The sequence below is a fragment of the Anabas testudineus genome, chromosome 24, assembly GCF_900324465.2.
Source record: "Anabas testudineus chromosome 24, fAnaTes1.2, whole genome shotgun sequence".
NCBI lineage: Eukaryota > Metazoa > Chordata > Actinopteri > Anabantiformes > Anabantidae > Anabas > Anabas testudineus.
The window spans coordinates 6,544,261-6,558,629 of record NC_046632.1 but is presented as its reverse complement, the minus strand read 5'-3'; the positions used below and the strand labels follow the sequence as shown (position 1 = coordinate 6,558,629).

The following is a 14,369-nucleotide window of genomic DNA, read 5'->3' as shown; positions in this document are numbered from 1 at the left end:
TGGAAGGTATGTGACAGACAGTGAGCCATGAGCACTGTCAAAGAGTGTCAAAGAATTTGCTGATGGGACATAGTCACTTCTAAGAGTAACATTTAAGTCGCACCTTCAGAGGTGCAAAAGGCTAACAATGGCACAGTAGTACACACTGGACTACAGGCAAATCATACACAAGCAATGCTGTTATAAGCATTCACATAAGTTATATGAGGATTCCCCTTTAAATATACATTTGATTTGAATCATATGATGTGACTTCTCTTCTACTTTAATTTACCCCATATTTACTACAGCTTAGTGCTTGATGATATTCCAGGGAATATAATTTTTTGAAATTGTACAAAGGGTTTTCAAACCACAAAAGTTACTAAGTTATTGACCAATGGGTGGGTGGGGAGTGGATAGGAAGCTGAAAGGTGACTGAGACCAAAAAAACGTCAAAGCACAAATACTGTACAGCAAATGCAGGAAATGTAGGAACAGCATTTCCATGAATTACATCGAGGTTGCAAGTACATAAGTAAAAATGTAGAAGCTCAAGAGGATTTGGAAGAGGACTGAGTTAGTGGATTTTAACAAATGAAAAGATGCTGATTTGATGGATTTGATACTTGAGGTACTTAGAGGCTGGAAAACATGGAAAACATCACTGAAACAGAGTCATATAAATGAAAATAAAATGCTGCCGTTTTGTTGGATGATCACAAAAAGCTCTAAAATAGGTTATGTAAGAGTTTGAAATTCAAATAATCCCCACTGCCTCTTCTCAGCACTCAGCCGTCACACATCATGTTTCTGTTGTTCTAATGCAGTGTTTCCTGTAATCCTGTCTTGTCCAAGCGGTGGACTAGCTAAAAGCAGTGTGTCTGGCTTTTGCCATCACTTTCACAATATGGAGGTCGTGAGCTCCATCGTCCACATCCCAAAAACAGCATACATGCACACACACCATGCACTCGCAGGGTGCAGTTCAATGAGAACTACTGTAGCACCAGTTCCCCATGACTCACGAATCAACCGTGTAAAGGGCTTAACACGAGGTAGGAGGGGATAAGCAGCACCCCTGATGTTTAAGCTGCCTTTGCTTTGAAGCAGATGTGAGCATATGTGCTCAGTCTCTCTCTCCCCCTCACTCTCTCTCTCTCTCTTCATCTGTGTGTACGAGCACATGCTGGTGTGCTCATGTACCTCACGAGTGCCAAACCAAATGTTACTACTGTTAATGTATCCTGATGAGCTCACTGAAAACGAAACTAATCTGTTGCGAGGGAAGTGGGGCAGGAATTAGCTGCACAAATCGATCACCCGTTTCCTTTTAGCACCTAAGGTATCCCACCATTTATCTCCATGCATTTTCTAGTTGCATCCCAACTCACAACTAGCGGTTGTGTATTCAAACGCCTGCCATTCTTCCAGGTGATACCAGCATTCATTTAATGCAAGTAATGATTAATTTCATACTTGTTACAGAGCCCTGATACATATGAATTGAAATTCCAGCCTGACAATTGGTCTGTTTTTAGTAAACTGCACTTGATAACAAGAATTTCAATTCATCTCATTCAGTTTTCAGTGAGGAATGATTAAACTGAAAGTGAATGTACTGCAACCGGTATCTGGGCTGTCTCCATCAGACTTTAAGGCTGCAGACTCTCTCGTATACTAACTTCAAATTTGTCTGTTCTTCTTTTAGACCATTGTTCGAGGGAACCGGCCACCCAAAGATGCATCTATCAATGGCCTGCTGGAGGAATTTGACAACATCTCAGTAACACGCTCTAATTCCTTGCGTAAAGAGAGCCCACCAGGTCCACACCAGGCTGGAAGCAGCTCCAAACCCTCCAGCAGTGGTCATCTTAACGCCCCAGAGGAGAATGGATTCAGTCACTACTACTCCCGCTACTCCTGTGATCTTGACACCTCCAGCAGGGACTTCTCTCAGGATCCTGGCAAGCCAGGCTTCTCCATAGATGGGGACTGGGCTGTTGGCAGGCACTATAGATTCACCAAGCAGAATGGCCACTCCCATCCCATACGCAGCCCCTTTTACCCTGATGCCATGCCCCAAAAATCGGACTACAGCAAGCTGCCTCCGGACTACCACACTTACCTGGAGAGCAAAGGGCGCTCAGCCGATGAGGTGGCCTCCACAGTGGGGAGTGGGGTGGGCTCCAGCGGTTACTATAGGGCATCTGTGGGTGGCTCGTCCAGCCAGGACTATCGGGACACTTCAGTAGGCACACCGTCTCGTGCCTCGCTCCACAGTGAACAGATCAATTATCCAGACAGTGAGTGGAGCTACAGCGGCCTACGAGACGAATATGAAAAGCGACCCAAGAGTTCCTATGTGACACAGACCAGCCCCACGCCAGCTATCAGGCAGCGATCTCGGTCAGGCTCTGGGCTGCAGGAGCCAAATGTTCCCTATGCGACCGGTGGGGCTTTCAAGAACCCTCTGCAGGCCCATCCGTACAGCTCCTACACCTACCCTCGCCTCTCAGAGAGTCTCGCTAACTCTCAGACAATAGTTAAGGTAATTACAGCAAAATACCCAAATTTTGCATTCTAGTAATATAAATTCTAATAAAAGATCTGCTCATCTGAAAATACTATCTGAAACTCTCTGAAAATAATTGTGATAGGGGCTTTGACAGTGTTTATATTGTATAAGCTACCAAATTACAGTAGCTGTCAAGGATATATGGTTTAACACAGCACTCCACCAACTCCCTGACGAGCATGTAGAAACATTTCAGAGAAAATACAGATATCAGATATCCCTACATTTATTCCCACCAGTTAGAAAATAATTTTTCCTCACAAGCCACTTTATTGATTATGCTAATTCATCACAAAAGCTCAGTATCTAGAGAATAAAGAAAGACGTGAGAGACGAAGAAGAAAAAGTAATTACATGATTACAGTACATCACCATATACTGCATGTGTCTGCCTTCACAGCAATGCTGACGCTAACCACAACAGCAAGCTCTATGTTATCTATGCACAAATGTTGCTCTTGACTTTGGAGCCTAAACTCACATCCAAACACAGCTGGTCCAACACATATGCGCTGCATTTTGTGATTGCCACCACGGTGGTTACATTTGATATGAGCATCATTAAAACTGAACGTCGGATGTTAGTACTAACCTTGTTAGCCTATGTCATTAGTTGGCTAATTAAAGAGTAATACCAGGCTCAAACCACCTTGCCTGTCAAAGAGTCGGTTCTTCGGCTGTCGAAATGCAAAGAACCAGTTTAAAATTAAGCACTGGCTCTGAGTCAGCCCTGGAACTGACTTTGTAGAACAGAGGAAACAGAAAAGCCAAAGTCAGCTGATTGGTTTGATGCTATGACCTTTAATTTTTATTTTAATTGGTAAATCACTACATGGAAACTATAAATACTAAAAGAATTAACAAGAGAGGCAGCATAAGAGTAGCATGGATTGCTCATCAGATTTGTGAAAAAGCCTTACAGTACATCTTACAGTACATCTTACAGTACACTGAGTGATCTATGCGTTGGTCCACAGTGAAAGGAATTGCAGTAGTAATGATGAGTCTTTGCAGTGTTAGCTTGCAAAACATAAAAACAATATTTTTGTTTATAAACTGAACATCTTTTAAACATAAACTGCAATCACAGGGAAATACTAGTTTTTAAGGTTGGCACCTAACAGTAGGAGGGCATGATGCAGCCTGTGCTTGTAAAGTGCAGTGGGAGACACTCAAGAGGTTCTTCCACACAGATACTCCTGCATTCGTGGCTGTGTAACATACAGTATGCGTCCAGTGTAAGTTACTATTATCCAGTGTATGTTTTTCATGCTAATATTATTTTACAAAACTGCATTTGCAAAGTATTGATATTAGAATAGGCTATACAGTTGCAGGGGGCAAAAGATGCTACCAATCATTGCAGCAGCAGGGGTACCTCACAGAAAGAGTGCTCATTCTATAAGGTATTTTCTTTTCGCTTTCCCTTTCAGCGCCCTATTAGCTCCATTATAAAGGTGTGTGTACAACTGTAACAGCTCTCCACCATCTCTCCGTCACACACAGAGTCCAGCAGCTGTGAGGAAAACTGGGTTTGCTGATGTAGATCCCAGGGTGCCTTGATGAAAACCCATTTAACCTGCATGCTTCAGTAAATAGCCACTCAAAGAAAAAACAGCCAAGGAGAATGCAGCAGTGTAGGATTGGAAATAAAGCCAGAGAAGGTCATTTTTCTTATATATCATTTATTATTACCACTTTCTGAGTTGTTGCACTTGAGGAGGGGTATTTGCTTTATTGAAAATGTACAGTGTGTGTAGGGAATTCAAGATTGAAGACTTAAAAGGATGCAGTCATATCCACACTCCGAGGTTAATAGTGCTAAAACACTAACTTTATTTGCTGTATTTTTTATTAATTAATTAAGTATTTTAATTTGATGTCCTTTTACTTTATCTTAAATCAAGTGTAATATATGTCATAGTGAAGTGCTGGATTAGGAATCTATCATCAATCAACAATAATTAGTTTGTGTTTGGAGATTTTGCAGCAGGCAAAAAAACAAAACAAAACAAAACAAGGAGTTATCTGGCAGCTTAAGAATCACTATTCTTCTCGGTTCTTGGACCTCGTAACAAACCCGCCCTTCTCTATCCCCTCTCATTCTCATTGCTTCCTTTTTCTTCATTCAGTCTGCTCACCACTGAGGTAAATCCTTCTCTTTCCATACTGTTGTTGGGAGCCAGTGGGGATGTAACAGTAGACAGCACGAAGATTTTGGCCACACACAGACACACAAAGATACACACTCACACCGGGGTCTCTCTCTCTCTCTATCTCTCCTCCATTCTCTCTCTCTCTCTCTGTTTGAGGCAAGCGTGAGCTCAATGCTGCAGCTCTCAGTGACAAATTGATGTTGCAGCACTTTCCCTTTCTGCAGCCTTAGCATAAAACTGGCCGAACGATGTTCCACCGTGGAATTCAATTTCACAGTTGAGTTAGGTTGTTGATTACCCTGCCAAACTCAGATTAATGTGCGTTTAACCAACATGGATCAGGAGCCCCTTGGCTGACAGCCAGCTAGTGGTGCCGGCCAACGATAGGTGTGCAACCCTCCCCACACACACATACACACACACACACACACCTGCCTGAGAGTGATTGATTAAAAGAGTTCACACCATGTAATTATACACCATTCCAACACATCAGGGCTCCTCCCCCTGCCTTGTCTCTGTGTGTATGTGCGTGTTTCTTTGAGACAGATAAACTGATACAAGGAAGGAGGCAGGGAGTTTTTGATTATACTATATACTCATATTTTGAGAATGTATTATTAGAGAAACAACATCTTTGGGGGTGTTGCAAATGTAATTAAATTTCATCTGTGCATTGTTTAGTCTGTTTGGTCCACAGCTGTCAGTACATCAGTTTCTCTCAAGTCCACCCTGTACTATTGATATTTAGCCGTTGCAATTTTTTACATTTCTTTAGTCAATCTATATATGTATGTGTGTGTGTGTGTGTGTGTGTGTGTGTGTGAAGCTAAGTTGTACAAATTAACTTTTAATAGCTCTCTCTGAGTTCTACAATCTCATTGTCACCTCTCATCTATATGTACACTAGTGTTCGCATGCATGCTCTAATGCAGCTTTACAAGAGGTTGTTTCTGGGATATTAAGGAAAAGGTGTGTCCCAGATCTGGAAGTCCCCCTGGCTTCTGGTTGATTAATGAAGTAGGTGAGGAGCATTGTGGGGTGCTAATGATAAAGTATGATGAAGTATAGTCTCTCTCCTGTGTTCACATGTTCTCCATTATTTCTGACCAACTCTCATGGACATGCAGACATACGTGGAAGGGCTGGTATGACGTGGACAGTGTGTGTGGTGATGCATGTACACTGATGCATCCACCACACTAACTTAACCTGCATAGAGTACAATTCTCAGCACCTGTGTAATTACAGATTGTATTTTTGAACTTTTGACCACTTGATCGAATCACCTTTTCCCTCTACTCTCGCCTTCAGGGGGACTATGATCGTCCGTCTCGTGATGGCAGTCCCCAGGTTACAGGTGGTGACACCTACCCCCGAGGGCCTCTTAAACTACCTCAGAGCCACACCAAGCCGCCCGGCTACCCCCCAGTGCATTTGCCCTACCCATCTGTTTTTCACCATTATAAACCTTCACCCTACCATCATCCCCCCTCCCAGCCCAGCCCACCATACACCCCTCAGGTATTTTTTTACTTACTATACTTTACATTATACCAGTGAGTCAATTAAGCATGTTAACAATATTTAAATATGATTACTGTATAACTCATACATTTAAAATGCTGGTTCTGCCCAGATACATAAATTACTATTGCGCCTTGATTTTTTTTCTTACTTTGTATGTATTTTTATTTCCATCCAGGGGGCCTATTCACAGCCTTCATCACCCTACATCCCCCCTGGGGCTTACCCACCCCCTTCCTGGGGGTCCAGCTCTGACTCACAACCCTCCAGAGTCTCTCATGAACAGTTCAGAGCTGCACTTCAGTTGGTGGTCAACCCAGGTTAGAAATGGATGATGGAAATTGAAGTGATGCTATGTGTACATTTCTGTTGTTGTTTCGTGTACTGGTAGTGCCCAAGAGGTAAACAGTGTTTGTGTTTGTGCTTACAGGTGACCCCCGGGAATACCTGGACAACTTCATCAAGATTGGTGAAGGCTCCACGGGTATCGTGTGCATTGCTAGTGAGAAACACAGTGGCAAGCAGGTGGCTGTGAAGAAGATGGACCTCAGGAAACAGCAACGAAGAGAGCTGCTCTTTAATGAGGTATGAAGGACTGACAGAGACAGGAAGCGCTACAGCTACTTTCACACCTGAAACAGTGTTCACTGTTAGTTTATACAGTACATCAGTATACTAAGTTGTGGTGTTGTATGTTTTGCATGTTAGTAGAGTATTTATTAAATTGGAGGTTACTTGTTGGATGCTACTGTGGGCTCGAGTAAACCATTCAATCAAAGAGCCTGATAATCCGTTCCTCACATATGAGGTCAGACTTAACATTTGTTATTGTTACTGACATGTTTCTGACATGCAACAGCACAGATGAAACAAATGAAAATGAGCCTTTTTTTGGGCCAGCTTATGTGCATGAAAATAAATGTCCCCATTTAGTTCCGTGTACATCAGTGTTCTGACATACATCCATGGCAATCTAACCACGAACAGATTTTTACATCCATAACTGCATTTATTTACTTAAAATTAAGAAGAACCCCAGGCAGGAAATTTATTCATAGCTGTTTCTATTCATGGCATATTAACTATTGAAAAGTGAACCCCATATCATTTTACACTTGCACTGAAATAAATCATATTTGCAGAAAAATTGTATTATTGCATGGGCAGGAGAGAAATGTGAATTGAATAAAGGGCAAACGTTGAATTTACTTTATCAAGCAATATTGCCTCTGTGTGTGTGTATATGTGTGTGTTTGGGTTGGGGGGGCAGAGAGACTGAAAGAGAACACATATATGCATCTACAGTATGCAATCACGTGTGTACAGTGAACACAGATGTGAAGCAGTGGGCGTTCCGTTGGGAAATAATTAGCCCCGTGTAATCCTATTAATTTCTGAATGTAATCCTTTTATAGTTAAGCATCCAGAACATGTTCACATCAGACAAAGGAAAGTAAAATAATAAATAATTCAAATGACATGAATAAATGAACTAAACTGGATGATTTCTTTGTAGCATCTTTAACATTTATACATTTGATTTTATATATTGATACAAATGCCATATGGAATCTAGCAAACATTATTATATTGGTATATTCACTCTTTATATGTTTTTAAATCAGAATATAGCATTTAAAGTTGATCTATCCAATGCACCATCTAATTCATTTCCATCTTTCTTTTTGTGTTTTAGGTGGTGATCATGAGGGACTACCATCATGAGAATGTGGTAGACATGTACAACAGCTATCTGGTGGGAGATGAGCTGTGGGTTGTGATGGAGTTTCTCGAGGGTGGGGCACTCACTGACATTGTGACTCACACTAGGTAACGTCTGTTGGATGGAGAAAAACTAAATTCATTTTCAAATAAGCATAATGATTTCGTTTATTTAGTCTCCTTATCTTCAGACAGAGCCAGGCTGGTGGCTTCTCCCCACTACTGTTGCTAAGCAAAGCTGGGTGTTGGTACAGTGGAGTGATCGCAAGCCTGCTTAGGATAGACTGTATGCATGGTGAAAATGATAATACGATGATTATGATAAAATAAAGAAGAAACAAGTATAATATATTTTTAATTCCAAGCAATTAGGCACAAAATTAGTGAGTGTCGTTTGCGCATGTGTATGTGTTAATGTGCTGAGTGTGTGCTGGCAATTGCTGAGACAGACAGAGGGGGCAGCCAGATGGGAGAATGGTTAGGAAGGTCTCAGTAATTGAATATAATGTACAGGTAATGTGAGGACATCATAAAAAGCGTAGCTGGTAATCACGAAGCGAAGATGTGTTGTTATAAATCATGTGGTCTTTTCAATCCCGTCACACATCTGAAACATTGCAGAGACGGATGCTTTCGCAAGACAACCAGGGGAAACAGGCCTGCAATCCACTTTCAGGATTATTGTTCTCCAACTTTTCCAAATAGCTTCTCTGCGGTGGAGTTTTCTAGGCTGCCACCTCATTGTTTTAAGTCTACTTTGTGCTTGGTGTTTAATTACAGTCATTTGCATGGAGTGTCAGCATTAGCGCTGTGTAGTGTTGGATGTTAATAACACGCTTTGGTGAGGCTGTGTACCGCTGCTGCTGTGAAGTATTTTGAACAGTCTCCCACACAGATGTTTGCACATTCGTGTGTTGGGTGTGTGTGTGTCTGTTTGTGCGCACGAGTGCTTTTAGAAGTACTGCTGGAAAGCCCAGTAAAGGATATTATTGGGCACACATTTTCACTTGAACTCATCCTTTTTTCTCTGTTTTCATCTCATCTTTTTCACAAGTTATCAAGTTTGTTGAATTTTAAGTGGAAACATCTTTTGAATATTGAATTTTGATGTGTCAGATATTGCCAATAGTAACAAAGAGATAAAGGAAAAGGAGGAAATGGAGCGGAGTAGCTAGATGTCACTAAGATCTAACACATTCTGTTTGGTTAGTAGCAATAGAAATTGAACTCTTGATTTAATTGTTGGGCATTATATACTGTATGTATCCAGGGTGATGATGGGAGTGCAGCAGATAATTTTTCCTTGGTAATTTGGTCTAGGTGAGTTTCTGCCCTATTTCTGTTAAGTCTTTTGTTGTGGAAATAACTGCTGCTTGCCTCACATTGTACAAGCATCATCAGCTAATACACCAGTTGGCAGCAAAGACACACACTGAGACTCACGTACGTCTAATACACACTGGCAAGTCAGCAGTGGCAGTATGGTCGTCCATGCTCCTGAGCTCCAGGCACGTTCCATTTGCAATTAAACCTTTAAGGTTGGATAATGAGCAGCACTTCATTTGTTTTTTAACCAATGCATATGCAAAAGTAAAAGTGTTTCTGCATGCTGTGTGTGTGTGTGTGTGTGTGTGTGTGTGTGTGTGTGTGTGTGTGTGTGTGTGTGTGTGTGTGTGTGTGTGTGTGTGTGTGCTTGCGTAATTACCCTTCTCTTGACAACCTTTAGATGATAATTAAAATTGTTTTTCTCTGTGTTTGAAACAATTTTCTATTTCAGTGATCCTGTTTTCCATTCAGGTCTTTGTATAAATGAGCAACAAAAGAAAAGAGTAGGGTTAGGGGGACATTAATAGGTGATTTGTTTTTGCATGCATCCCATTTGCTTTGAGTTAGCCAGTTGTTTTTCCCCATGAGCAGAAAGCTCATTTATCTGTGTGATTGTAGGTGCATACGTGTGTGACAATAAAATCTGCTTCAATCTGCAGTGTGAAATGTGGCCCGGAGGTTGTTTCTCATAATGAAAGCTTGTAAGTGACGATTCCTGCAGTGGGATATTTCAGACTGAGGACAAAGATAGAGAGAGAAGTGCATGTGTGTGAGAGATTTCAAAGAAAGCATGTATGACTGCTTGTGTTTACCGTTAATTCGTGAACATGTATGTTTCTTTAGTCTACGCTTGCAAATGAGCATTTCTCCACTCATTCACATGTACTGTATGTGATGACAGCTCACAGTGCACACACTCACAGCATGGCCTGGCCAGCTGGGTCTACATGTTAATGTTCAGTGGAGCTGTGAGTTCAGTCAGACAAACGGCATTGCCCCATCTCGCCATATGGGGCCTTCTTGCCTGTCTCTCAGCTGCTGCAGGCTACCGGGGATATTTTCAAACCGGAATTCTGCTCCATAACAAATTAGTGTAATTTTTTTTTTTTTTTAGAATGACAGCCAGGTCTGAGGCCAGACTCGTCTTTGCTGTAGTGCAATCAGCAACTGTAATTTCTACCCCCAAAGTGTGTTGTTCATGATATTTAAATTTGAATTTGAAATTACTGTTTACTACAACAAATTCCAGGCTATGAAAAAATAAATGTAGGGAATGAAAGCCTTAAATACACTGATGTGAGCCTCTAGCGTGATTTATCAGTTCACCTCCTCTCCCTGTTATCTGATGTATTTCTGTGCAGATTCCATGCTGAACAACTTTAAAAGAAATGTCATGTGCTACGTATATTTTTATGCAAATGAAAAGACACATTTCACGTTAACAGATGCGGTCCTATGTGATATTCTGCTGTCGTTGTTATTGCTAAAATGTATGCGTTTGTGTGTCCTTGCAGAATGAATGAAGAGCAGATTGCTACAGTGTGTTTGTCGGTGCTGAGGGCTCTTTCCTACCTGCACACACAGGGCGTCATCCACCGCGACATTAAGAGCGATTCCATTCTCCTTACCAGTGACGGCAGGGTAAGAGCACATGATTAAGAGCATGTATCTGTAAGCACATGCTTTCCTATACTGTGTGTATTTACATGTATCACACCGGTATGTTATAAAACCAGAACCAGATCCGCATTTAAACTTCAATCTCACTGATACTCTGTGTATTAGTAACCGATGCTAGTATCCTTGTTCCTAACACTGGTGATTTCAACACATTCACTCTCACACACTCACTGACCTTCTCCATGGGTGCCACTCCTGCCGCTTGTCAACAGACAGTGCCAGAAACTCATCATCATCAATTACCACTTGTGCTCCCGTAATTAAATCCTGCCTAATGCCTCCTAACGAGCTGATAAGACATGATTAATTAAAGGATAATTTACTGCTAATACGGGAGATTATTGTGTGGGTCAGTGCACTTCTTGAAATAAAACAGAGAGCTTCTCAACTAATACAGTGTCTACTGTATGTCTACACACCTACATGGCAGAGAGAGGAACCTAAAGGGGGAATGGTGTTTGTGTGTTTTTATAGATCAAGCTGTCAGACTTTGGCTTTTGTGCCCAAGTTTCCAAAGAGGTGCCCAAGAGGAAGTCCCTCGTAGGTACACCCTACTGGATGGCACCAGAGGTAATCTCTAGACTGCCTTATGGGACTGAGGTAAGAACTACACACACACACACGCTGTACTGAATACTGCTTATGAGCATTTACAGTATAGTAATATTATTGTGTGTATCCAGGTTGATATCTGGTCTTTAGGCATCATGGTGATTGAGATGGTGGATGGGGAGCCCCCTTACTTTAACGAGCCCCCTCTGCAGGCCATGAGGAGGATACGAGACAACCTTCCCCCACGGCTAAAAGAGTCACACAAGGTAAATCTGTCACAACATAACAAAATATAAATCTAAAAAATGTGCATTACATACACCCATACATTATTATGTCATATAATTGGTAATGTTTTCATGGGCCTAGCTTATAAAATTATAGGAAGCACAGTAACTTTGTAGAATCATATGTATCTATATCTACATATTTATTTTATCTTAACAATAACTCAAACTGAATAAAGGTTTAGAGTTTTTTAAAGTATTTCTTTGTGACCTCCAGGTGTCCTCGGTGCTGCGGTCCTTCCTGGACCTGATGCTGGTGAGGGAGCCCTCTCAGAGAGCAACAGCCCAAGAACTCCTCCAGCACCCCTTCCTCAAGCTGTCAGGACCCCCTTCCTGCATCGTCCCTCTCATGAGACATTACCGCCATCGCTGAGCTTCGTGCCCAAACTCGCCCACTTAACACTAAAACACACACTTACTGTACACACGCTACCAGGGTGGCACTGCCCTCACCCAGCCAAAACACCCCACCGCTTGGTGGCACACCACTAACAATCTCACCTGTAACTGTGATGTAGATTAGATAGAGGAATATCTAAGAAATACAATTCAAAAGAACACACGAAAGAGAAAAGAAAAAAATCGTGTACTATTTTGAAACTATGAACTGGAGTAGTGTACTGTGCCAGAATTCACTGGACATCTATTGTCTTTCTGGGCTGGCTCATCTCGCTGCAGTCATCTCTCTTCCCAGACTGTGAGACCTCAGCTCCATATAGAGGTGTAGTAGTCATCAGCAAGAGCTTTATAGGGTGCGGTGAGCTACTGACGAGGTGGAGGGACCCAAAAGCCTGGCGCTCAGCTCCAGACCAGAGCAGCAGACGACAGAACAATCAGCTGTGTGTGTGTGTGGAGAGAGGGATTTTTGACCGGTGAAGGCTGTTGTACAGCTGCTGCGTCGTCGGCCCATCGGAAGAACAGGCTGATGCTCAGCTGGTCAAACAGAGACACGCTCTCTTGATCTCTCTTCTCACACACTTGCAGTGAAAATGTATTTTAGAGAAGCCTGTAAGTTTTTCTGTACAGTTTTGGTAATTTGCAGTATTTTATTGTGTCGTAACCATTGTGATATGAGCAGTATTAAATAGAGTTTCTGCAGAGATCTTTCCTACTGTTTATAATCCAGTTTTTGCTTAAAAATATAAGAGATATCCCTAATAAACCCCCCTAAACCTAACTGTTACTAAAAATACTAAATATATTTATTATCTCACATTTGTAGACCGAAATTCCATTAAATGTTGGAAAAAAGGGTAATGTCAGAATTTTGTATGATGTTTAAAGTATTTATTTATTTATTGGAACTGAAGTTTTTTATTTCCTTTTCTTTTGGGTAGTGTGGCCTTTTTTGTTTATTTTTGTTTGTTTGTTGGCTTTTGATTTACATTTCTGAAAGCGGCTCAGCGAACAGTGATATCAGTGGATATATCATCCAAGCTATACCCTAGTCCTATTTATAACTTCATGATGCCCTGTATTTATGATACTGTAACTACACCATGCATTTAAATGTAGCACAGATTGAGTGGATTTGACAAAAAGGAATTCTACACAGACCTGTTTTCTTTTATATCAGGAGTCTCATCCTATTCCTCTAAATGCTAAGAGGTGAATATCTGAGACTCCCACCTACCACGCAGATTTTAGGATGCTGATAAAAGGTCTCGTTTTCTACTGACATCCTCACTGTCATCATCTCAGTCCTTATCCCACCTCAGACAGACACACACTCGCTATCACCAGAACTGTGCTGCCATTCTCATCTGTGGTCGGACCGGGAGAGCAGTGTAATCCTCGTCCCGCATCATTTTCACCCATCATTCACTGTGATATGTAAATATGACTGTGCGTGTGTCAGTGTGTGTGTGTGTGTGTGTGTGTGTGTGTGTGTGTGTTTGTTTGTTTGCGTGACAGCACGTGTCTGTATGTCAGAAAGCAGAAGAGAGTAGGGTGTGTTTATCTCTGTACGACATCTGAGTGTGTGCAAGTGTGCGCATGTTTGTGTGTGTAAGTGTGTGTGTATGTGCTGCTGGCTAATCCTTGACAATGTGTTAGGACCTGAATGAGTAACACTTATCTGTGGTGTTGGATAGTACAGTGATATTGCATGTTTGTTATCAGTGAAGCTGGTTTCAATTAAAAAAAAGAAAAACGCCCATAAAAACATTGAGATGTGTTGCATGGATTTTTCCTTCATCACTCTTTATGGTCTGCTCCTCTTCTTCTCTCAGTGTCTATTCGAGGGACTTCCTTTCAGTCATCAACAGTGTATTTTCCTCTTTGTTGTTTGGGTCTTCCATATTCTCTAAATTCAGCTGTTCTCATTTCCAACTATTTCACTCTAACGTCACCTCTGAACGGAGAAGCAGAAAGACACATTTATGGATCAGTGTTGTTATAATATATGAGGTTATTTCTCTCTCTTTCCTCTAAGCCATTTCTCTCTGAAACACTATAATGGGATATTGATTCACCCTGGACAGAGAATGGAGCTTTTTTCTCACAGAGAGATACCTCTGCCAATGGCCCAGTAAAAATAAAAGCACAAGTACAGAAGTACAT

The 14,369-nt window shown here is 41.5% G+C and overlaps 1 protein-coding gene across 1 annotated transcript in view; it reads left to right on the top strand.

The window, feature by feature from the left end:
- The window catches only part of pak7 (p21 protein (Cdc42/Rac)-activated kinase 7), a 28,103-nt gene extending 14,130 nt beyond the window's left edge, over nucleotides 1-13,973 (top strand). The window contains exons 2-10 of the mRNA XM_026341700.2: nucleotides 1,691-2,530; nucleotides 6,028-6,237; nucleotides 6,419-6,560; nucleotides 6,671-6,825; nucleotides 7,937-8,070; nucleotides 10,803-10,929; nucleotides 11,443-11,568; nucleotides 11,652-11,786; nucleotides 12,025-13,973. Coding sequence (XP_026197485.1) covers nucleotides 1,691-2,530; nucleotides 6,028-6,237; nucleotides 6,419-6,560; nucleotides 6,671-6,825; nucleotides 7,937-8,070; nucleotides 10,803-10,929; nucleotides 11,443-11,568; nucleotides 11,652-11,786; nucleotides 12,025-12,180 — 2,025 coding nt within the window. The 3' untranslated portion in view covers nucleotides 12,181-13,973. The remainder of the gene's footprint in view (nucleotides 1-1,690; nucleotides 2,531-6,027; nucleotides 6,238-6,418; nucleotides 6,561-6,670; nucleotides 6,826-7,936; nucleotides 8,071-10,802; nucleotides 10,930-11,442; nucleotides 11,569-11,651; nucleotides 11,787-12,024) is intronic.
- Nucleotides 13,974-14,369: the final 396 nt, after the last annotated feature.